Genomic DNA, 24,053 nt, shown 5'->3' with positions numbered 1-24,053 from the left:
TTTGTGGCTGGTTGCTATACACCATGAACAATTTATTTCATACAATAACAACCACGGTCTCCAACCATGTTTTTATTTGACAAAATTGCATAAAATAACAGCATGTGTTCTTTATTTCTGGGTTTTGATTGTAAGAGTACAAAATCGAATAGTTTCTTGAGAGTCAGCTTGTGCACTAGTCGTAAAATTTTGTATGGAATATTGGAGAGTAAATCAGGGGACAGTAACTCTGCGGTACATTACAACAGATTGTCATTTCTTTATTGTATATTTCCAACAACATAGATGGAAGTTTGTAACAGTCACTAGTAAGAAGGAGTGGGGAGAAGAGGGGGGGGGGGAGAGGAAGATCGCGCGCGCTCTCGCTCGCTCAGTGCGGGCTGTACTCGTTGACATCGCGGAACCAAGCGAGCGCGTCTGCGGCGAAGAAGAAGCCGTTGACGATGGCGAGGGCGCCGCAGGTGTTGGACAGGCTCTCGGGCTTGTAGTAGTCAGGCTTGAAGGTGGTGCCGTGGATGCGTAGACTGCCCGAAACCACGAACAGCACGCCGCCCACGGCCGTTAGCAGCAGGTCCTGAGGCACACAGCAGCCGCTTACAACCGCACAAGCACAGTAGTCAACAAAGACACTGTGCTGACAAAAAAAATGCACTATCAAACAAGTCACAGACAAATAATGGTAATACAGGTGAAGCTCCAGCGGATCTCAAAAGGACAAAAAAGTAAAAAAAAAAAAAAACAGTTAAACGTAGAGATTAGCAGAAGCTCGTCGAGGATTCCACAGAACGACAAAGAAGGATTTTCGTTTATTTAAAAAAAAAAAAAGTTTTCCGCGTATCCGCAAGAGGTGGCACTTCATAAACCCATCGTTTGTACAGTGAGGTTATAATATTTGTACACATGTTGTTTACACTTCCATCAATCGAAACATGCCCATTATCCATTAACATGACATTTAGCAGCGAATCCGCATTATTTTCTGTTCGTGCCGTCATCTGCATCTAATATGATTGTTGAAAGTGATGATAATAAGCTACTGCAGGCTTTCCAGGTCTATCATGGATCTTGGCGTCAATACAGTGTGGCATCGATAGTGACAATGCCACAACGTAGGTGCACGCTCTCGTTAAGTTGGCACTACGAGAGAAGACTAACTACGCCGACCAGAGCGCCCTCTGGCCGACGCTGTGGAGCTTAGGGAGTGCCGTCTCGATTTCGCCCCATTTTCTTCAAGAGCAGACGGCCTGGAAATATCGCTTCTACTACCGAGTAGGCTAGCTTGCTATTGAGACTTGGTATTAGTTACGTTCAGTTAAAAGTTTGGACAGCAACGAGTATGTGTTAGTTTTGAGATTATACTGAACAGTCATCCCAACAGCACGCTCTCCTCACTTCTAACGGTCCCGCCTAAGCATAGCAGAAGCGCAGGGGCCAGTCCTACCGACTGTGGATGTTCAGGAACAAAAATCCAGTTTATATTTGATCCCCCCTCGTAACTGAATCACCAAAGCTAGTTCGTGACTCACAGCGAAAAGATACATGTTAATCAACTGCGCATAGTTTGCCTGAAATGCTTCGTAACGTATCAAACACGGAATTCGGTTTCATCTGAACTGTAAAAACGGTTTTGAAAAAGTCTACATGGCTACTTGGAAACCACCCTTAAGTGCCTGACGGAGGATTCATCGAACCACCTTCACAATAATTCTCTCTTATTCTGCTCTCGAAAAGCGCCCGGAAGCGACGAACACCTATATCTCACCGTGCGAGCTTTGATTTCCCATATTTTATTGTGATGATCGTTTCTTTCTATGTAGCTCGGCAACTAAATATTTTCACATTCGGAGGAGGAAGTTGGCGACAGAAATTTCGTGACAAGATCCCGCCGCAATGAGAAACGCCTTTACTTAAATGATTTCCATCCCAAATCCTGTATCATGTTCGTGATACTTTCTCTCCAAGTGCTCGGTAGTACAAAAGCTGCTGTTCTTCTTTGAACTTTCTCGATGTACTCTGGTTATCGTATCTGGTAAGGATCCAACACCTCGCAGCAACACTCCAAAAGAGGATGGACAAGCATTATCTAGGCGATCTCTTTAGTAATTATGTTGCATCTTCTAAGTGTTCTGCCAGTAAAATGCAGTCTTTGGTTCGCCTTCCCCACAACATTTTCTGTGGATGCTTTCCAGTTTCAGATATTCGTAATTGTAATTCTTGGGTATTTAGTTGAATTTACGGCCTTTAGATTTGACTGATTTATCGTATAACCGAAGTTTAACGGATTCCTTGTATCATCATGTGGATGACTTCACAGTTTTCCATTACTTATGGTCAGTTGCCAACTTTTACACCATCTTATCTAAATCGTTTTGCAGTTGGTTTTGATCTTCTGATAATTTTACTAGATGATGAACGATAGCATCAGCTGCAAACAACCTTAGACGGCTGCTCAGATTGTCTCGTAAATCATGTACATAGATTAGGAACAGCAGAGGGCCTACAATACGCATCGTTACGGAGAGACGTAACTCGAAATCGGTCTAATTCCCATTCAAAAAAACTGCTAACTAGATCACGGAGCAGCGATTGCGTGCTGCGACTGCTCTCCTCCTCACCCCAACAAATTCTCTTTAAAACTTCAGCTCCCTCACCTCTGCATAGACAGAGCGACGAAACTTGATGAGGGCATGTTAACCAACCAAGACTGCTTGGCGTCGCAGCACTAGGACACGGAACGACCAAGCGCGTGGCGCCACGCCGGGAGACGGGCGGCACAGAGTAGCGCCGACTTGATGCCACCGCAAAAGGCTTCGAAAATATGTTCAGTCACCTTCCCAGGATGCTACTGCAAAACTAAACCAAGGGCTTCAACCTGAGTTTGCCGAGTTGCATACATTTATTATTACGATCACATTCATTCCGAGTGAACAAGCATCCATGTTTGGGACAGGTGATAAAACGCACATGTTGTTCTTGCTGTCAGTTGGAACTAGCCCTAGAGCTTTGAGGGAAAATGCTACACTGCCACCAAGGCACCGTAAATCTGACTATTCCAACTTTTATACGAACGAACTCACAAGCCGGCCGCGGTGGCCGAGCGGTTCTAGGCCCTTCAGTCCAGAACTGCGCGACAGCTGCGGTCGCAGGTTCGACTCCTGCCTCGGGCATGGATGTATGTGATGTCCTTAGGTTAGTTAGGTTTAAGTAGTTCTAAGTTTTAGGGGACTGATGACCTCAGATGTTAAGTCGCATAGTGCTCAGAGCTATTTGAATTTGGAACTCACAATTTATAAGTCATGTAATTATTATTATTATTATTATTATTTTCATCTCCAGTGGTATGTTAGATACAAAATAAGTACAAAATATCCTGTGTTAATTTCATTCCTTAGAATGTTATCGGAAAAGAAGTCATAATTTGTGTTTGCACTATTTACAAATTATTATAACTCCGAAAGTATTTTCCACACAAAGTGACAGAGTCTTTTCTGCTTTAGACACTATTACATCAATCTGATCGCGACCTAGCTCGGTCATCCCGGTCACCCAAATTTGCTTTTTCAGATTCCTCGTTTTCGTCATTGCTGCTTCAGGGTCTGGCTCTGCGTCACTGTCATCTGTACACTCAACATTATCTTCTTCTTCACTAAATTATCCATTGCCTGTATTTTTATCAGCTTCTTCAAGCAAATCGTGCATTATGTTACTGTCTAAATCAAGGTCAGCACCATCCGTATTGTGCTGATTTCAGTAGCAAAACACGAGATTAACACTGCAGAGGGCCGATGTGATACAAACTAACTCGCTTCTATGTGACTGCTTGATATTACACCAAAGATGTCACTCGAAGATAAATTCTAAGGGATAAAAGGAACATGCCGACTATTAGAAACAGGCACACCATTAGTAGACATTCGCAGTATTTATGACGAGAGCACAGGTGCCAGCAAACAACTGTAGCCTGGCAATAAATAGTTCAGTCATTGTTAACAACAATGTTTGCCATGAAGATACTCAAGAGCACGTGGCGCTCATGTGTACAGATACCAACTAATATCGTAAATTTTACTAGGATTTAGTAATTCAATGTTAAGGTGAGAATAAAGACACAGGAATTCAGGTTCCCAGCGCTATTTTCGTCCCTGCCATGGAAAATATGAGGATGAAAAATACTAGCAAAAGCAGGCGGACGAAAAGATACTCTGCCGAAATTGATAAGGCAAAATCACCACAATTATATGGGAGACGGATTGACTGATGCCTTTCAGTACTTCAGATGCATTGCCTAAAAATTCTCTTCAGTCAATATGAAATTCAAGTTTTTGGCATGTCTCAGAATATGCATCACAAGCTGGGACGGAAGGTGTACGCTTGTGTAAAGCAATTTTGTACATGAATTGTTACGATGAACAACCTTTTCAAATTGTTGAAAATGAAGGATTTTTAGGTTTGCTGAAAGTCATTGTACGTTCCTGCAAAGTGCCGTCAAGACATACTTGCAAGAGGATGCTGGAAAACAAAATAGAAGTTACTTGGAACTATTTCTAAAATAAAATTCAGGACGTGGACAATTTAACACTCTTGACAGATATTTTGACAGACACAACAGAACGTAAAAGTGTTCTCGGAATTACCGTTCATTATTTTGAAAGCAATAAAAGGGAAACGGCTACTCTTGATATCTAAGAATTAACAGAGTGACAGATTATGTTTTGAACATGTGATTACAGACTTGTAATGAAGGGGGTGGGGCTTCAGTAGCAGGAAATATGGGTAGTGGTTAGTGATTCAGGAGCAGTTATGGTTAAACGAGTAGAATCAGCGTTTGAAAGAAGTCGTATATCATGTTTTGCGGATAGGAAAAATCTATTGAAAAGCTTGACCAACTGTCTGTATTGATTACTGCTGTGAAAAGGATTGTAGTGTGATGGAATGAAAGTGTAGTGGCAGCTGATGAGCTAAGAAGAGAATTAGACTTCACACTAACTCAACTACTATCCATTAGATCAGGCCTGGCCAACATTACACCGTAAATCTATCACACCGTGTCAGAAATTACGAAGAGGCCGGCCGCGGTGGCCGAGCGGTTCTGGGCGATTCAGTTCGAAACTACGCGGCTGCTGCGGTCGCAGGTTCGAATCGAGCTTCGGGCATGGATGTGTGTGATGTCCTTAGGCTAGTTGGGCTTAAGTAGTTCTAAGTCTAGGGGACTGATGACCTCAGATGTTAAGTCCCATAGTGCTTAGAGCCATTTGAAATAACGAGGTACATCAGTAGCGAAAAGCGAAAGTGGTCTGACAAATAAATCGAAATCCACATTCGATCGTGCAATGTCATGCAGTCTCTTTGAGAACTTGTGATGAGATGTCGCAATTACTGAAACTTGTTCAGTCATATCTGATCCACAAATGACTGCCTTGAGTTATGGAAAATGATTCATGTTATAAACTTGAAGACGAATTTTCCACAGGATTAATTTTTGTTTGTGGCATCAGTCTTGTCCGCCACATCTGTTATCAAATGATTCTCCCTTTGCATTAAGACACTTAACGAATTCAAATAATTTGTAATGTCAGAAATAATAGATTTTGACACCACTCTCCTTATGCTTAATTCAGTTTTATTCCCTTCAGTTCAGCTAACGTGCAACAATCGTCGTCAGGAAAAAAACACCATTGTATCGTCTGTATGGCTGGTGTGTAATGACGTTCCAGTAGAAGTTTTTCTAGCTTATAACAGTGCGATGGTATATCAAGCCCTTTGCATGGCCTCTAAACAACACGAAAGTGAGGCAATTCCCATTCGGCACTGAACGAGTGGCTTCCCTACTTTTTCTTTTTTGGACAAGTGCGTAGACGCCGTAGTTCTCCTAATGCAGAACGTAAATGTAATTTAACGCGAGTAGTGTGTGTGTGTGTGCGTGTGCGCGTGTGTGTGTGTGTGTGTGTGTGTGTGTGTGTGTGTGTGTGTGTGTGTGTGTTGAACCGGGCACCTAGAAACGACGGAGAGGCTTCGTCCCCGCCGTAGCTCACGTTGGTTCACAATACCACAACAGGCCACAGCAATCCACTCACCCCATCGCCGCCCCACACCGAACTCCATTGATCTCAAAATATTTTCAAGCTACAATTTTTCTTAGTGTATGATAAGAGGTGGAAGTCAGTTGGCGCCAAATCTGACGAGTGCTGCCAATTTTCCAGCGGCTCGTATTTCACATGACACTGTTTTCAAACTATTGACTCGATTTTGATTTGCAGCTGTGTTGTCATGATGAAATAAGAGCCTTTTCCTTTTGCAATTCTCGCCTCTTATCAAATTTTTTCATCTAGTTGCTCCAAATAATTAGCGCAGTACTCGTAAGTTACTGTTGTACCCTTTGCCACGTGATCTGTTTATTATAAGTATCCTTTGTGCATCCCGGAAGATGAAATCGAGTGATGGTGAGGAATATCGGTTTCAACATACTGCAATTTTGCTTCTTGCGTTCAGCGTTTGTTAGATCCACTATTCATACACAGCAGTTCGACCCCAGGAAAAGTGCGCATACGTTGTCTTCGCTATTCTGCTGCCCACCACTTTACTATTAAAAATAAAGGAGCAGTCTCACTGCAGGTGTATCTCAACACTGGGAAACATTGCATTGGGTCTAAACTGGCCAGATAAAATAATTTTTATGGCGGTAAGATATTGTAGTTCATCGATTTGCATGTGGCGTATACAAAACGATATATTTAAAAGTCGCGCAAAGAAAAATATTCCGCAAATCAAGTTGAAATGTGCCTTAAGTTATTGTGCTGCATGTACCAACATAACAAAAATGAAATTCCATTAATATCAAAACTGCATCAGGCTGACAAAATCTCACGTTGTCCCAGTATTATCGCAGTAGCTTTTAAGCTAGTGAAATACTAATGCATCTAGTTCTTAAATCAATATTTCTTCTTCGTTTAAGCAAAATCGCCGGAGCCATGAGTAAGCAGTATTATTCAATTCCGCAGGATATACTGATAAGTGATCACAGCTTTATCGTTATCAGACTGTTCATGATAACGGCAAATGAAAAACTTCGCGGTTACAAGGCCATTTCCGTTGTGATACTGGCTACCACAATTGGTGGCAGTTTCTGTTGCTTGATTGCGAGTGATAAACCACTGTGGGACCAGAACTAGATCCTTACAATTATTACACATCGACGCTTTTCAGCCGCGCGGGATTAGCCGAGCGGTCTAAAGGCGCTGCAGTCATGGACTGCGGCTGGTCCCGGCGTAGGTTCGAGTCCTCCCTCGGGCATGGGTGTGTGTGTGTGTCCTTAGGATAATTTAGGTTATGTAGTGTGTAAGCTTAGGGACTGATGACCTTAGCAGTTAAGTCCCATAAGATTTAACACACATTTGAACATTTTTTTGGCGCTTTTCTATGTTGTCCCAATATCAGAGAGGTCGCCCCATAACATCAGCCGACAGCTTGGTCGCAGTGCGTTCGATCATCTTCGTCAGTTTTTAAGGGGAGTTAGAGGTTACGAATCTACTGAAACATATCTGTCTCGAAAAGAACGTGGCGAGTACTGTATACTCATTCCTCAGTTATTGGAATAACCAGGTAAACAAACAAGAGGTGATTCGTGGTGACACGGGAAATCAAGATTACAAACTTTCTGCAGTTTCAGATAAACTCACCAAAACAGACATATGTAGTTTAACTTTCATTGGCTGTAATTTAGGACATGTGCGAGAGACAAATATAAATTTTGGAATAAGATTTTCTGAACACACAAAGCACTGAAAAGCGGAAACACACAAACACGCACCAAATTTGCAAACCGTCACATGTAGTAGAATCACTACCTAATGACCTAAAAACGCAACTAAGCAGTAATAATAACTCGTAGACAGTGCCCACTTGCCATAACCGAAATAAGATCCTCTGTAGTAACTTTAAGCATCGAAATTGACTTACACCACCTTTCTCACTTGATCACACGTTTTTTTGGGATTATAATCTAGGCCTAAAATTTCCGATACTAGCTTTGCCTGCATGGCATGCTTAGTTTTAAGTACAGACATGTGGCTGAAATGGCTAAACAGCCACAGAACATGCACAATGTAATATAAGCTAACATTCAATGAATTATTATTAAATTTTTAAGTTGTCCGAAACTTATGGTTTCCAATAAAGCAGCGATTTCAGAGCATAGGTTCCGAGATAAGTCGCTGTTAATTCCATCTCCCATCCTCAGGATCCCACAAACTCTTCATTTCATGTAACAAATTTAAAATATCTCACAGTCCATGTTTTGCGTGTGGGAACGTCAGCCGATTTGATCGAAAACAGATTTGAATTTCACTGACCGACGTTCGAAGTTATACGATCGGGCGATTACATCGGTTGCATTGTGACCAGGCACGTACTGCTGTACACATGCCTTTATTTTCATACACATTACACGGCACTGTGACCAGGCACGTACTGCTGTACACATGCCTTTATTTTCATACACATTACACGGCACTGTCGCTGTGGTCCTTTCAAAGATGTACTATGGCTGCACTCCTTTCGAAGATGTAGTCTAGCTAAAGCACCTGCGGGAGACCATACTGGATTTCGTCAAGCTCGTATTTTAAGTATTTCATATTATAACCACATTATAACTTACGTTTTACAAATGAATGCTGTTTCAAAACACTAGCATTTTGAGGATCTCTCGCATAAGGTACAATTTATTGATATGAAATGTCTGATAATGAGTTATTGCCGTTCGAAGTTTTCAAGAGAGGATGGCACAGAACAAAATAGTAAGTTGCATATCGTCACTCTGGTGTAATGTGTAAACTCTCCGGTTTGGGGGAAAGAGGTGGTATTGGAATAGGAAAGCTAAGATTTGCGCCCTGCCATCGGTAAAGATTTTATTAATCAGATTCACGTTTCTTAGAGCTTTGGGGACTTGTCACTCTCAATAATTTACAAATTAAGCATGGGAGACGGAAATTTGGGTGAATATTGAAAACATGTTGATCATCCGGTAAAAACAAACTACCATTCAAATAAAAAAACGTAGACAAGACTGACGCAACGGAGAAAGAATTAAAAGGTGACTTAGTCTCACAATCAGCCGCCGATAAGCATAAAAGAAAATTTCCAAGCTAACTATTTTAGGAAACTTATTGTCAAACAAGAACATCTTCAAGTAAAGAATGTAAGCAGACGAATATATATTCTGGTGTTGGCACTGGCATATTTCTGCTGGTGTTTTCCCTCGTTATTTCACTTACTTTAAACAACAAAGCAAGAAGTTTACTTTTATGGAAGTGAACTGTAATTTTTCGCACAAATTAGAACATACGTCACACAGCTAGCACATTTATTTTTAACAGCGGGACAGCTTCTCCTTAAGTACTTTTCGTAACACATACCACTGTGTAAATAACGAGTATGAAGTGGACAGGTTGTCACTTCCAAAGAAAGAAAAAACATATTTGCTGTGAATGAATCAACCGAATATATAACGAGCTGCTACTGTAATTCGTCTGCTAGAATGGCTGCCGGAGTCACGACGATAGATTGTGACGATACCTTGACAGCAGAGACATCTATCGATGCCTTCGAGAAAACCAAAGTATATCTTTGACAGGAACAGAGCTACAGTACCACTCGTAACGTATATATAAATAAAGGTACGTACTGGTGTACTAATTTAGAAGATTGGCCGTCTTCGGCCGATGTCGATCGGAGGAGGAATCTGTCGATGTACGTGCCACTGTGACCGCAGACTAAGGTGACTGAAGCTGTCCGACAGAAAGGGTCTTGAACGTACGGTAAAATACTAGTAACTTAGCTTACTTATCAGTTACAGTAAGCCTTGCCGCGTGTGTACTGAACAATTTTTGAAATATCAAGGCGCCCCCGTTGCGTTGACCTCCCCGCATGAGGACTCACCATCTTGGGAGGTATGCGCTCGCCTGTCATGTAGCCGATGAGGAAGCCGCTCATGATGATGACGTAGCCGCTGTATGTGGTGATCTCCAGTATGTACACGTCCAGCACCGTGTGTAGCTGAGTTTCGGTGAATGTGCCAATGCACGCGCACGCCAGCGCCTGCAACATGCAACACACGAAACCTGTTTATCGATACTAAAAACAAATATAACGGTACCTTCCACGAGTGTCAGAAAATCCTCGTGAAACAGTAGGCTGGTATCATCTACAGAACAGCGAGGGATGCCTATCTTTCAGCTTTGCAGTTGAGTATAGCAACTACACTACGTCTTATTCAATCACATGTTACGTCAGCATGAACTATAAACAATGACAGATTATAATGATTTGTAATAAAGCGAAAGGCAATATACTGGGCGGTTATAATTAAAGTGCAGCTACTCCCAGAGCTCCACTGTGGGCCATAACTGCCGTATGGCAGCGAATTTTGGTAGATATTCCAGTGCATTAATGTGGAACCGATTTACGCTGGAAGAAAACGAGTTCCAGTTTTTGGCCACCAGGTGCATATCTGACGGCGTGAATGCAAGAAAGGCGTACAGAAATGTTTCCATATGTAATTTTTGAGAGAATTTCTCTTGGAGAACAACGGTCTGGCAAAAAAATACTTCAGTAATGAACACAAACAGTGTCGACCGCAAAAAACTTTATTTCACGGTAACCGGTTTCGATCAGTTTTTTACCATCTTCAGATTATCATATGTGAGACCTGAAGATCATCAGAAACTGACCGAAACCGGTTACCAAAAAATACAGGTTTTTTATGGCCGAGACTGTTAGTGTCCATTTCCATATGTAATTGCTTAGGAACTGGACTTCGGCAGAAAAGATCAGGCAAGTGAGAAAGGCATAATGTTGATTTTATTATTAATCGCCCCCTTACACATTTTGTTCGATATGAGCACCGAAGACGCCGACGAGATGCTGTACAGCCCAAGATTTGCACCCGGTGGCCCAAATTAGAACAATTTTTTTCCGCGTAAATAGGTTCTACATTGATGCATCAGCATATCTATCAAGTGTCGCTGCCATATGATAATTACAGCACATTGGACCTCCGTCAGTATCTTCCTTACACTTTAATTACAACCACCCGGTACTTACTGCTGCAGGAAAATACGCACATTCAGAGATAGCTTTCGTGCAAACCGTCTCTCAGAATGCAGTCATTTATAAAATGTAAGTTAATTACTCGTCGATCCCTTCTGCGACTGTCTTCAATCATTTGTGTACAAACATTCCTGTGTCTCAGAATGCTCTAAGCTCATTGTAATATATTTTTTAAAGAATCATACATTTTCAAGAAATTAGACAAACATCTAGGAAATTAGTAAAGATGACCTGACACACCTTGGCGCGAATGTCGAGTTCGGCGCGCATGGGATCACAGTATTATTACTACAGGAGGGATTAGACCATTAATCTTCACAGCCATGCGAGTACACGTTTTTTGTCTCCAGCAACGTGATTTACTCCACTTTTAAAAATCGTAAACTATTCCAAAAAATAAGAGAATTACGTCCACGAGCTACAAGGTCAAACACTTGCGAACTCCGTTCCAGTCTTCCCACCTAGGGAAAACTATAAATAGTAGCGGATTGTAACCCGGATGTTAAAAACTGACCGCTTGGTATTGGAGGCGTACATCACATTCTAATAAACCTGAGTGATGTGATTGTTACCAATGCCGTATTGCCACATAGTAAAGACATTTCCCGAAGGTTAACAACCAACAATTCCAGGGAGCATTGTTGCCCTTCACACTCAGATAATGGTCTTGCAAATACATTTAGATCATCTATGACGGTTCTGTGTTTCACAGGTGTGTGATGTGTTTGCCAACAACAACCGACATTTCGGGACGACGTTTCGAAAGACGTGCGCCAAGAAAAAGGCAGAGCTGAAACAGGAAGGAAGGCGCCGTTTCCTGCCATATGCCATCCCCCCCCCCCCCTCTCCCTCCTGCTTCCTCTCATGAATAGAAGCAAGTTCATTATTTTGCACCACTGGACTGGACATTTCTAGCTCGGCAAAGGAATATGTAGTCCTCTTGTCCAACACGCCAGATCACATCACAATCAGAATTATTTATGGTGATTTTTGCTGTGCAGCAGAAGTAGTGATAATGTGAAAGATTATTTTCTATTGTTCAGATAATTGAAATTGTATTATGAATAACTAATAATGAAACATATATAAATACTCGGACATATGTATTTTGTATACCCCAGGTTTGAGAAATTTGACAGTTGGAGATTTCTCATTATTTATAGAGAGCAACTTGTTGCCATTATTGTTGCTAAAGAACACGTTGATGTCATATTTTTGTGAACAAATTAGCTATACTATATGAAATGTAACCTAGAAATGGTATTGTAGCATATTTTTTAACAGTAAGGTCGTTTTAATTTGCTGTTTTTATTTTTATAAAATATTTACATGAGTCTTGCTTGATTTCCGTTTTCGATCGCTACACGCATAAAATTACTAACTTCTGCAGCAATGTTGGAACGAATAAGGGGCACCTCAATAATACGGTCGATTATAGCGTGAAAAAACGCCAATTTGTGCTTAAAGGGGTAACAATATTAACCATGTATGAAATTCTCTGTTGTGTTCGGTTTCCTGTAAAAGTCAAGGTTAATTTTATCATGTACTAAACGTAGTCTCAGGTCCAGAAGTTCATTATGTTGATTTTCTGTTTCATATGTAAATTTAATTTTAGCAGTTGATGACTCACTAAGCAGTTTCACGTACTCCACACCTCTCGTTAATACAATAATGGTATTATCGACATATCATCTGTAGAAATAAATGTTATTTGCTAAAGTGTTGTTGGAATTTAAAAAATGCTTTTCAGAGACGTTAATGGAGATGTCAGCTTGAAATCCAAGAGGGCAGTTCCCCATAGAAAGGCTGTCCCCTTGTTGATATAGCTGCCCATCGAAACTGAAGTAGTTGTGCTTTGAACGATTCTCAAAAATCATTAAATTCTTTAATTTCATTTGAATTTAGTTTCTTTTACTTAGTGAAATTGTCTTCAGTAATAATATAGTTTTATCTATACGGATGTCAGTGCAGAGATTTTAATATCAAAAGGTGCGAATATATGACTAGTAGCAAAAGGGAAATTTTTTAGGTTAATAATCCCTTTTCTTCACAGAGAATGATGTTGTGTGTGTATAGTATTTCTCGAAAAGAACCAGTAATTTCTTGGACACGAAGTATCCAGGGCTAACAATTCCATTAACGACTAGACAAACAGGCCAATTTTTTATGAATCTTAACTTGTGACCATAAGGGTGGTGTTTTAGGACTGATGCTTAGTAATCTAGCAGGGTCTTTGGGAGGATTGAGAGAATTAGTGGAATCAAAGGCCTCTTTAATAATGGTATGAATGTTGTTATCAGTTGCTTAAGATTACAGCTATGAATAAAATAATACCTTATTTACATTCTACATCTTCATTCTTGATGTCTACATATTTATTTCTTAACAGTCATTCTGGGTATGAACACATTTCTTCCAACGAAACAGCAGGTTGTTGATACCGTCACTGTAGGAAGTTTGACTTTGTTGACGTGGCCACAACCCCACCTCCGCTTGCACTTCTTTGTCACTATCAAAGTGAAGCCCTTGTAGATGAAAATCGGATAGGGCCAAGTCGAGACTGTGAGGAGGAGGATGGATGACTGAACCCAAGGTGTAGTATTGTTGCAGATGTCGCAGCGCTTGGGTGTGGTCTGACACTGCCTTGCTGAAGGAGTGGGTACTCCATGTGTGGACGAACTCTTTGAATTCGAAACTTGATTACAGCACGCTGTTTCTCACGCACCTACATAGTTACATTACACACCGCCATGTTACACGCTACAACTCACAGCCCTCTAGCGGCAGAGGGCTCTAAACATGTAGCCATGAAAAATAAAGATGTGGAATGTTAATATTGTTTGTTTACATTTAAAAAGCTAAGAGTTTTCACATAAAAATTCTGGAACATTACTTTTCAGCACACCCGTGTAAATTTTCCATTTTTTCTACTATAACAATACTAAAATTATTACAGCAAATACTGTTAAAGTACCAAGTTCGTAATTTTCCGTAATTTTCCCCTACGATGAGTTAGGCTTCACTATCATGTATGCTTTCTTGTTGCAGACACGAGCCAGGCATTTCTAACGTACAGCTACGTTCCATTATCAGTTACAGTCTTCGGTCCTCACCCTACAACTTCTGCTGTTTGAACAAGAAATACCGCACTTTTCATGGAAATAAAATGGAAATGTCGTGTGGCTAGGGCCTCCCGTCGGGTAGACCGTTCGCCTAGTGCAGGTCTTTCGATTTGACGCCACTTCGGCGACCTGCGCGTCGATGGTGATGAAATGATGATGATTAGGACAACACAACACCCAGTCCCTGAGCGGAGAAAATCTCCGACCCAGCCGGGAATCGAACCCGGGCCCTTAGGATTAACAGTCTGTCACGCTGACCACTCAGCTACCGGGGCGGACTCACTTTTCATTATAATCGCGTCTGCTGTATAGCAAAAATCACCAGAAATACTTGCGCTTGTAGTGCTGAACGCGCAATATGTTTGCATGTGAGACAGCGAGGTGAGCCGGTCCCGGTTCGAATCAGCGCGGCGGTTTAACGACCGTTGTTCCTGCGCACAGGTTTCAGCCTCACAGTGTTTTTAGGCGGTTTTCCACGTCCTTCGAAGAAAATGCTGGGCTAGTTTTCGGTCCCCACCTCTTTTAAAATACAATGACACACAAAAAAATTTTTACATGATCCAAAGACATATCGCATACGCGATTCCCGTTCATTAGGTTAACTGATGACATGAATGATTTTTTTTTCAATGTCAATAAACTTCACCAACAGCCGTATATTTTAAGATATTTTATTTTATTCTGAAAGCAACCAGCTTCGACCATTCATTTTGCTATCTTCAGGCCCCAAACGCTTTTATCAAAACAAACGAACATACACTTTTGTCCAAATAAATGAACCTATCATATGGCGCCATAAAACACTGGATATCGTGAGTTCCAGTCGTTAGACAAATGCTTCATACGACGAGGCTTAATATTTTAATTCGTTGCTAATCCTAGTCATTTGAGAAATTTGCTTGCCTGCCTGCTTGTGGGTTTACTTACGTTAATCCTCTTTTCCTACCAGTTTCGAAGCGGAAAAAAATACAAGAAAAAAAGTGCAGAATGCAACTGGTAATCAGACACAGGTTCAAAAAAAATTTTTCATCAACTTCTTGGAAAATATGCGTTTGCAGACCCATATATGTCGATGAGAAATGCAGTTTTCAATAATCTACCTATACTAGCAACTCTCAGTCGACTATGCATCCTAAACTTCAGGGGTAGTTTTCTCAGAAAGGGGGAGGTGTTGAGCCTAAATAACGTAGTCTGTAATGTTAGGTTGTGCACTTAGTGAATACGAGCCGAATCGATTGGCCTATTATCGTTGTCACAGATAGTAAACAATTTCATGTGCGAGGCTTCCGATGGACGGGATATGTTAACACGGAATGGAGTGCGTGAATAGTAGTCTCATTATAGCAGTGCAGTGGTAGGTGTAAGGAAGTTGTTAGAATTTGGTTGTTTTTAGTTAATTAAGTATAGGCATTGAGGACCAGATGACGAGTTACTTCGGGAATTACAGATTGTAATTGCTACATAATATGGCCCGTAGAGGAGTAGGGCTGTGCGTTCTTAAACCGTTGGCACACGGGACGAGTTAACTGACGTCGACGTAGCGCTCTACGATTCTTATGACGTCACTTCCTGCCATTTCACGTTGAGGGGCCATCTCGTCACTTGAAGCGTAAAAGAAGTTCTGCGATATTTCAGCGGCGTGTCGCGTAATGTATAACCCAACAGGAAGCATGAACGCTCCCTGAGTCACAAGCAGAAAGCTTGCGATGCGCAGAAAGCGAGACGCCATATTGTCCTTGTCTCGTTCAATAAAAGCCCATCTTTGGTACGTTTTATGTGATACATTACACCACATGAAGGCGGCCGCTGTAGCCGAGATGTTCTAGGTGCTTCAGTCCGGAACCGCGCTGCTACTACAGTCGCAGGTTCGAATCCTGCCTTGAGCAGGTATGTGTGTGATGTCCTTAGGTTAGTTAGGTTTAAGTAGTTCTAAGTTCTAGGGGGCTGATGACCTCAGATGTTGAGTCCCATAGTGCTTAGAGCCATTTGAAACATTTGAACACCCCTTGAATGTACGCTATTTCTAAGCGCCAGCATACTGAATGTCTGGAAAAAAGAGTCGTTATTGGTACGATTTGTTGTAATAAAAGTATTTAGTAAATGTTGTGCAGTAAGTCGCGTGTTATCAGACTAAGCCATTTTAAGGCGACGGCACGTTAAAGATTCATGAAAAAATGTGTCGTTCTTGTTAGGATTTGTTATAACTAAATGTAAATTAATAACATATCGGCGATTAAAGCTTGTAGGAGACTATATGATAAAACCCAAAGCGTCTTGTAATGAAGCTACAACCTTGGATAGTGTTTACACACACTATCTTACATTTCAGAGATTAGGTCGGTATAGGGTTGGAGTCCTGTTGTATGTAATTTTCTTCTTTATCTTCATGTTTTCCAAAAGGTTGTGGAACTTTCTTAAGAAATTAATAGGAATAGCATCTTTAATTTTTCATGTTATATAAATATATGTGCGTTCTGTCAGGAGTGAGTTTGTTAGATTTGTTGAGCTTTTACAAGCTGATGTCCTCACTGATGCGGACACAAGGGAGCAAATGTGCGTTTTAATGGAGCCAACGTCGGAATTTTAGGCGCGCCCGTTTTCTTGCGCGGATTGTATTGTTAGTGAGCCAAATAAGGCCGACAACTCCGCTGCAGAGCTCTGAGAGCAGAAAATCACGTGACCCAGCTTGTGCCGTGTGCCGACGGCGCTGCGTCTCGGGACGTTAGACATCCCGTCTACGCACAGGTTAACGTTGTAGCTGCCCCGTCCCGTGTGCCGACGGGTTTAAGACAGATTATTCTCGCTGTAGCCTGTACATTCAACACTGTGTTGTTATTTTATGAACGCGTCGTTTTCAATGTTTGCGACAATCAGCGATTGTGTTACACAATCTGCATTAGCTAACAAGATTGCAGGGTTAATTTGTAACAGCAAGTAATAAATTCTCATTCAGATTCAGTTATTGCGCTAAATTCTTCAGGAAAATTCTGGCATGGTTCCTTGAACGTTGCCACGGTGAATTCCTTCCCCCAAACCTACCCGACTGACCTCGTAGCCCTGCGTAATGACGTCACCGGGATGTCGCGCTCTATGTTGCTTTCGTTCCTGCCTAGAATTGTTTTAGGTGACAACCTGTTCCTATCGAGTACCATCCACATTCAAATTTAACGTTTTCAGACTACGCCAGAAGAAGGATATTTGCTTTTTTTTCGGTTGCTCCTGACGACAGCAGTTGTCGTTGGTAGGATGGCCCGGATGTTGGTTTCCTGTTGTCACCTCGCGTGGCTGCGATGTTGCGCAAAATCAAATGTGATGTCAAAACGTCTCTTCCTTTTGCTGTCACTGTCTTCGCAGAAAAGAACGCGCTCTAGAACGGGAACCGCAGTGATTCATTACAAAGCATTATACCGTGCGCGTCATACAGAACCACGTAATGGGTGGAAACGGGAAGACCATAGTTCCTTTTCCGAAGACACTGTGAGAATCAATAAATCTCATGACGTACAAGTACTATCAGCGTGACATGTAAACTGTTCGAAGAAGAATTGTTCCCAGTCACAATACGCGTTAAGCAGCCAGATATAAATGTTCGCGTGCATCTCTCGAAACAGTCTATATTTCATTACGAGATATACCACTGTATACAGAAAATTAAGGCCATACATAATTACATTCCAGCTCAAAGTATGATGTGACATAATGAAATGGAAATAATCCTTTTTCAGGTATTCCTTTCATGTAGTTGATTAACAATCTATTTCCTTTCAAAGGCTTAAATGCTGCTGATATACTTATAGTAATTAATTGTTTATTGCACAGTAGGAGTTCTAAAGGATTTTAATAATAGGCTGATTGCTGCGATTGGAAAATAGATCTTACAAAGTATAAGCTTTTTCTGTTTAATATGAAATTATACCGTCAGGTTGGTTGGTTGGTTGATTGATTGATTTATTTATTGATTTATTTATTGATTTGGGGGAAGGGACCAAACAGCTGTGTCATCGGTCCTATCAGATTAGGGAAGGATGGGGAAGGAAATCGGCCGTGTCCTGTCAAAGGAACCATCCCCATCAGGTTTCCATAAATTAGCCATCATCCGTCATCTCACTACCTGCACGGTACTTGTCCAGAGTAAGCTACGTCCTCTCCTTCTCTTAAACACACACACACACACACACACACACACACACACACACACACACACACACACAAGCGTGCATCCATTGCTGTTCTTCAGTACATCGTATAATCCAGAACTAATCTCGCCTTTATTGATGTGGAGTATGCAGTCAGCTCCTGAGTTAAAGTGCAAGCCGTTCCACGTAATGTCGATACTAGCCACACTTTGATTATACCCTACGTTTCATAAAAGCGAAACAATGTTTCAGCCAACTCACAGCATCTCAAGTGGTGAATATATCGCTGTAAATTTAATGCTCTCCAGTTTTCACCTACTGAGATATGAAGACCATAATAAAGTGCATTTAGTACCCCTGGGAAGGGCGCTAAAATTATTTATACAAGGTGTAACGGGTATAAGTGCACATATTTCTGTTAGTGACCGAGGACAGTGTGCTGAACAACATGACAACTACAGCTATTAAAAGTCCTTTACATTTAGGTTGGGTAGTACGTCCAAGTACATGTCGCAAGAGCAAGTCGCTAATGCTTTTCCCTTGGGCTCCAGATAAGGTGTTTTGCAGTGTGGATGGGTGGACGCGAAACTGTTAGTCTATACGGACAGGCGTAGTCCACTTAGTGGTGCAGTTACGACCGTGCAGAGAACATCAGGTCGTAAAGCTTGTGACGTGTTTGAGGGAAAACTGCTCGATGCATAGAAGAAACAAGCAACGCCCTGCTGTGTGTGCATATTAAGGTGTGCCACACATAAAATTATCTGCCTCAGTGCCTGCAGTGAAACGTGGGCGAGAAGTGTGGTGAATTATAAAATCAAAGCAGCCCGCTCAGCGTGGTTTTCGGCCATTTCGCAATTTTTACGTGACAGTTAAAGTGAAGCTGCTCTCTCCTTTTTTGGTCGACTCCCCTCTTCTCATCCTCACAGTTATTTTTCTGCCCCAAGGTTATCAGTGTAATTAAAATTACGAACTTGGTTCAGCATCTTTCCAGAAGTTAAGCTTGTCGTCCATTCTCTGACTAATTAGTCAGCGTGTCATGCTAGCTACTGTCTTACAGTAGCATTCTTCCAAAACAAAGTTTGTTGCCAACCGTCAGTTGCATACCACAGACAACGGAAATATTTATACAATTTATTATTGGCAGAAAAGTGATCTACACCACACAGTGACGCAGGCTGATGTTCGAAGCAATAAAAATCTTTGCTCATTTAACCGGTAATCGGACTGGTTTTAACAGGTTAATAAAAATAATTTTCAACAACAAATTAAACTAGTATGCATCTGATGACTAATTTAATTGTGGACAGACTGATACTATCTTGCTCTTACAGCGTAACGCGCAGCGCCCTTCCTCATGAGATATGCAGATGCGGAGAACCAAGATCGAATCCTGGCGGTTTACTAACCACCGCTGCTAATGCACTGACGAGGCTAAATCTGGTTTTCAGGTGGTTTCCCACGCTCGTTTAAGCAAATCCTGGGCTGTTCCTCAATATCCACCTCACAAAATACGACTCAGATAGTTAAAATAAGACCAATCCATCACGCACAGAACAAAGTTTACACAATGCACACGACTTCCTTCCTGTAGGTAACTGACGGCTACAGCGACAGGACCAGCAACCGGCCGCATAAGGTAGATACATCTGAAAGTCGAAATCTTGAGTACGGCGGACCTCGTACTAGAAGGGACTAACGCTAAGTAGAGGAGGAAGTAGTAGCAGCCTACACACACACACACACACACACACACACACACACACACACACACACACACACATTAAAAACACTTTTGCGTCACCCCGGATCCCAGAACTCCCGAAAACAGACGTTGACTATGGATACTTATCATGGACACAGTCCCTTTGACTGTTCAGAGATGTCACTAAACCCGCCCAAAGATGTAAACAACCATGCACGAGCAGCTCCTATTAGGCAGAGGGGGTCCGACAGCCGATCAGCTCCAGTCATTCCACCACGAAGAAGGTACACGGCTCCTGTTGTCTGTAGTTCAGCCATGCCTAGACGGTCAATTCCGCGGTTCGATCGCGTCCGCATTGTTACTTTGTGCCAGGAAGGGCCCTCAACAAGGGAAGTGTCCAGGCATCTCGAAGTGAGCCAAAGCGATATTGTTCGGACATGGAGGAGATACAGAGAGACAGCAACTGTCGATGACATGCCTCGCTCACGCCATCCAAGGGTCACTACTACAGTGGATGACCCCTGCCTTACGATTATGGCTCGGAGGAAGCCTAACAGTAACGCCACCATGTTGAATAATGCTTTTCGTGCAGCCACAGGACGTCGTATTACTACTCAAACTGTGCGCAATAGGCTTCACTCCCTACGTCCATGGCCAGGTCCATCCTTGCAACCTCGACACCATGCAGCGCGGTACGGATGGGCCCAACAACATGACGAATGGATCGCTCAGGATTGGCATCGCGTTCTCTTCACCGATGAGTGTCGCATATGCCTTCAACCAAACAATCGTCGGAGACGTGTTTGGAGGCAACCCGATCAGACTGAACGCTTTAGGCACACTGTCCAGCGAGTGCAGCAAGGTGGAGGCTCCCTGCTGTTTTGGAGTGGCATTATGTGGGGCCGACGTACGCTGCTGGTGGTGGTCATGGAAGGCGCCATAACGGCTGTACGATACGTGAATGCCATAGTTGCAATCATATCGGCAGCATACTGGCGAGGCATTCGTCTTCATGGACGACAGTTTGCGCCCCCATCGTGAACATTTTGTGAATGACTTCCTTCAGGATACCGACATCGCTCGACTAGAGTGGTCAGCATGTTCTCCAGACATGAAACCTGCCGAACATGCTTGGTATGGATTGAAAATTGGCTGTTTATGGACGACGTGACCACCCAGCCACTATGAGGGATCTACGTCGAATCGCCATTGAGGACCAACAGTGTCTTCATGAAATTGTGGATAGTATGCCACGACGACTATAGGCATGCACCAACACAAAAGGACGTGCTACTGGGTATTAGAGGTACCCGTGTGTACAGGAATCTGAACCACCACTTCTGAAGGTCTCGCCGTATGGCGGTACAACATGCAATGTGTGGTTTTCGTGAGCAATAAAAAGGCCGGAAATGATGTTTATGTTGATCTCTATTCCAATTTTCTGTACAGGTTCCGGAACTCTCTGAACCGAGGTGATGCAAAACTTGTTTTGATGTATCTACTTCCACATATTGTTGAGGGCAGTTTCACAGTATTTTGTTATAAGGTCCCGTAATCGCCTGTGGCACGTTTCAGAACAATTGCATTTAGTTCGATTTTTTTACCCACATTTTTCGTTGTATCTGAATTGGATCGCCGGCCGGAGTGGCCGAGCGGTTCTAGGCGCTTCAGTCTGGAACCGCGCGACCGCTACGTCGCAGATTCGAATCGTGCGTGACGTCCTTAGGTTAGATAGGTTTAAGTAGTTCTAAGTTCTAGGGGACTGATGACCTCAGCTGTTCAGTCCCTTAGTGCTCAGAGCCATTTGAACAATTTTTTTCAATTGGATCGTAAATATCTGCAGAACAGAGTAAATGCCGATAGTATGCGTCGTGTGTCTTGTTGGGATACTATCTGGTTCTTTTCACTCACGGTACTTACTGGTGATAGCAATAAGACGCACACTACTCTTTCCCGTCAAGATCGCATTCAGTACTGCTCGTTACTGACTCGTGTTTGTTTTCCCAGCAGATCCAGAATGAATTTTCACTCTACAGTCAAGCGTGCGCTGATTCGAAACTTCGTGGCCGATTAAAACTGTACGCCGGATAGGGAGGGAAGAACCGACCGGTTAAAACCGATACCAGTGTTTTAGTTTTAAATAGGCGGTATTTTTCTATATTTGGTCTCGTTTATAACAGGTGCTTTTTTTAATTTTTTCGAATAACCGGGTAAAAATCCGAAATATCAATCAGCCATAGCAGAAGTGCTGTAATTTTTGGTTTTGAGTAAACCTTCTTTAAAGAATAAAAGTTATTTTTAATCGTAAAATTTCCATTGCTTTAAAATATTGTGTTTTTATAGAAAATAGGAAAAGCGATCAGTGTTATTTTAATAGCAATGCCTACAGGGACGTGCAACAGACACATTGCATTAGAGTTGGTACAGCGTTGGTTCAAATGGCTCTGAGCATTGTGGGACTCAACTTCTGAGGTCATTAGTCCCCTAGAACTTAGAACTAGTTAAACGTAACTAACCTAAGGACATCACACACATCCATGCCCGAGGCAGGATTCGAACCTGCGACCGTAGCGGTCGCGCGTTTCCAGACTGCAGCGCCTAGAACCGCTCGGCCACCCCAGCCGGCTGAAAGTAGGTGACATTTTGCTTCTGTCTACGTAATATGCCTTTATCAGCTTGTACCCCGCGAAAACGCACAAATTAAAAAAAATAGTTCTTCAACCTCAGTTTTCACCCTTCAGCACCGACTGCTCCAAGTGCCCAAATTGTGATATGATCCTCTATTATGACATGCCGGCCGCGGTGGCCGTGCGGTTCTGGCGCTGCAGTCCGGAACCGCGGGACTGCTACGGTCGCAGGTTCGAATCCTGCCTCGGGCATGGTTGTGTGTGATGTCCTTAGGTTAGTTAGGTTTAAGTAGTTCTAAGTTCTAGGGGACTTATGACTTAAGATGTTGAGTCCCATAGTGCTCAGAGCCATTCTATTATGACATGATTTTTGAGCAGAGTTTCAAAAAATTACGATCAATAGGAGAATACTGATGATTTTTTTTTTGGTAGTATTCAGCCACTTTTCGAGACAAGTAGCGAACGATCGACGGAATAAGTTTTCTTTTTATTTCCCTATTTAGTTTAGTATTTTGATTATGTGTATCCTGAAACTGGGAGAGTCGATTTCTGCGTTTATTACAGGAAATAACATGTATAAAAATCGAAAATCGTTTTCAGAAACCGGTTGTTTTGGGCTGTTTTAATACTCTCTTGTCAGACTGACGTTGAAAAAATGCAATATAAGTAAAAATTTGTTGAAACTTCCAGGCAGATTAAAACTGTGTCGGACAGAGACTCGAACTCGGGACCTTTGCCTTTCGCGGGTAAGTGTTCAGCCAACTGAGATACCCAAGCACGACTAACGCCCCGTCCTCACAGCTTTACTTCTGCCAGTACCTCGTCTCCTACCTTCCAAACGTAACAGAAGCTCTCCTGCGAACCTTGCAGAACTAGCACTCCTGAAAGAAAGTTTCCGCAAGATGGCAGCTCGCCCTCACAGTTTTTCTTCAACCAGTACCTGATATCCTATCTTCCATACTTTCCATAGCCATATTCACGTAAGGACTACAATGTAAATGACCAGCCTGTAGCCGTATCTAAATTAACTTACTGACACGTTTTGCATACTACGCAATAGCATCTGGTTCGTGTAGCAAGTAGCTACAACAGCAACAACAACAAAAATAACCACTGTGTCAAGTGGGCACGCCAGATCGGGCAGCCAGCGACGTGTACTTACTAGCTCGAAGAGCTTGAGGCCAATCCTCAGCTTGGAGACCAGACCCATGGCGAGGTGTGAGTTGTGTATGAGTTGCGTACTGCAGCTGTGCGAGTGGCAGCGCCCGTACCCAAGCTGTAGCTGAGACTGACTGGAGACTGGTCGCCGTACGTCTGCAGGCGGCGATAGCCGGGCCGCTTCCGCCATGTCGCTAGCCCAGCG

At 42.4% G+C, this 24,053-nt stretch overlaps 1 protein-coding gene across 1 annotated transcript; it reads right to left on the bottom strand.

Moving 5' to 3' along the window:
- On the bottom strand, positions 1-24,053 carry LOC124777264. The gene is made up of 3 exons (XM_047252594.1): positions 23,853-24,053; positions 9,934-10,092; positions 1-574 (listed from the first exon to the last, which is right to left on the bottom strand). Exons 1-3 carry the CDS (start codon positions 24,036-24,038, stop codon positions 371-373), a joined length of 549 nt encoding a protein of 182 aa, XP_047108550.1. The 5' UTR covers positions 24,039-24,053; the 3' UTR covers positions 1-370.

The sequence above is a fragment of the Schistocerca piceifrons genome, chromosome 2 (genome assembly GCF_021461385.2).
Source record: "Schistocerca piceifrons isolate TAMUIC-IGC-003096 chromosome 2, iqSchPice1.1, whole genome shotgun sequence".
Lineage (NCBI taxonomy): Eukaryota > Metazoa > Arthropoda > Insecta > Orthoptera > Acrididae > Schistocerca > Schistocerca piceifrons.
This window is presented reverse-complemented; position numbering and strand designations above follow the sequence as displayed.

Excerpts from the sequence above, each read along its gene's own strand:
- LOC124777264 (XM_047252594.1), bottom strand. The coding sequence starts at position 24,038 with ATGGCGGAAGCGGCCCGGCTATCGCCGCCTGCAGACGTACGGCGACCA. Across the intron at positions 10,093-23,852 it reads GCCTCAAGCTCTTCGAGCTA|GCGCTGGCGTGCGCGTGCAT; the intron begins GTAAGTACACGT and ends TGCATGTTGCAG. Across the intron at positions 575-9,933 it reads AGCGCATACCTCCCAAGATG|GACCTGCTGCTAACGGCCGT; the intron begins GTGAGTCCTCAT and ends TGTGTGCCTCAG.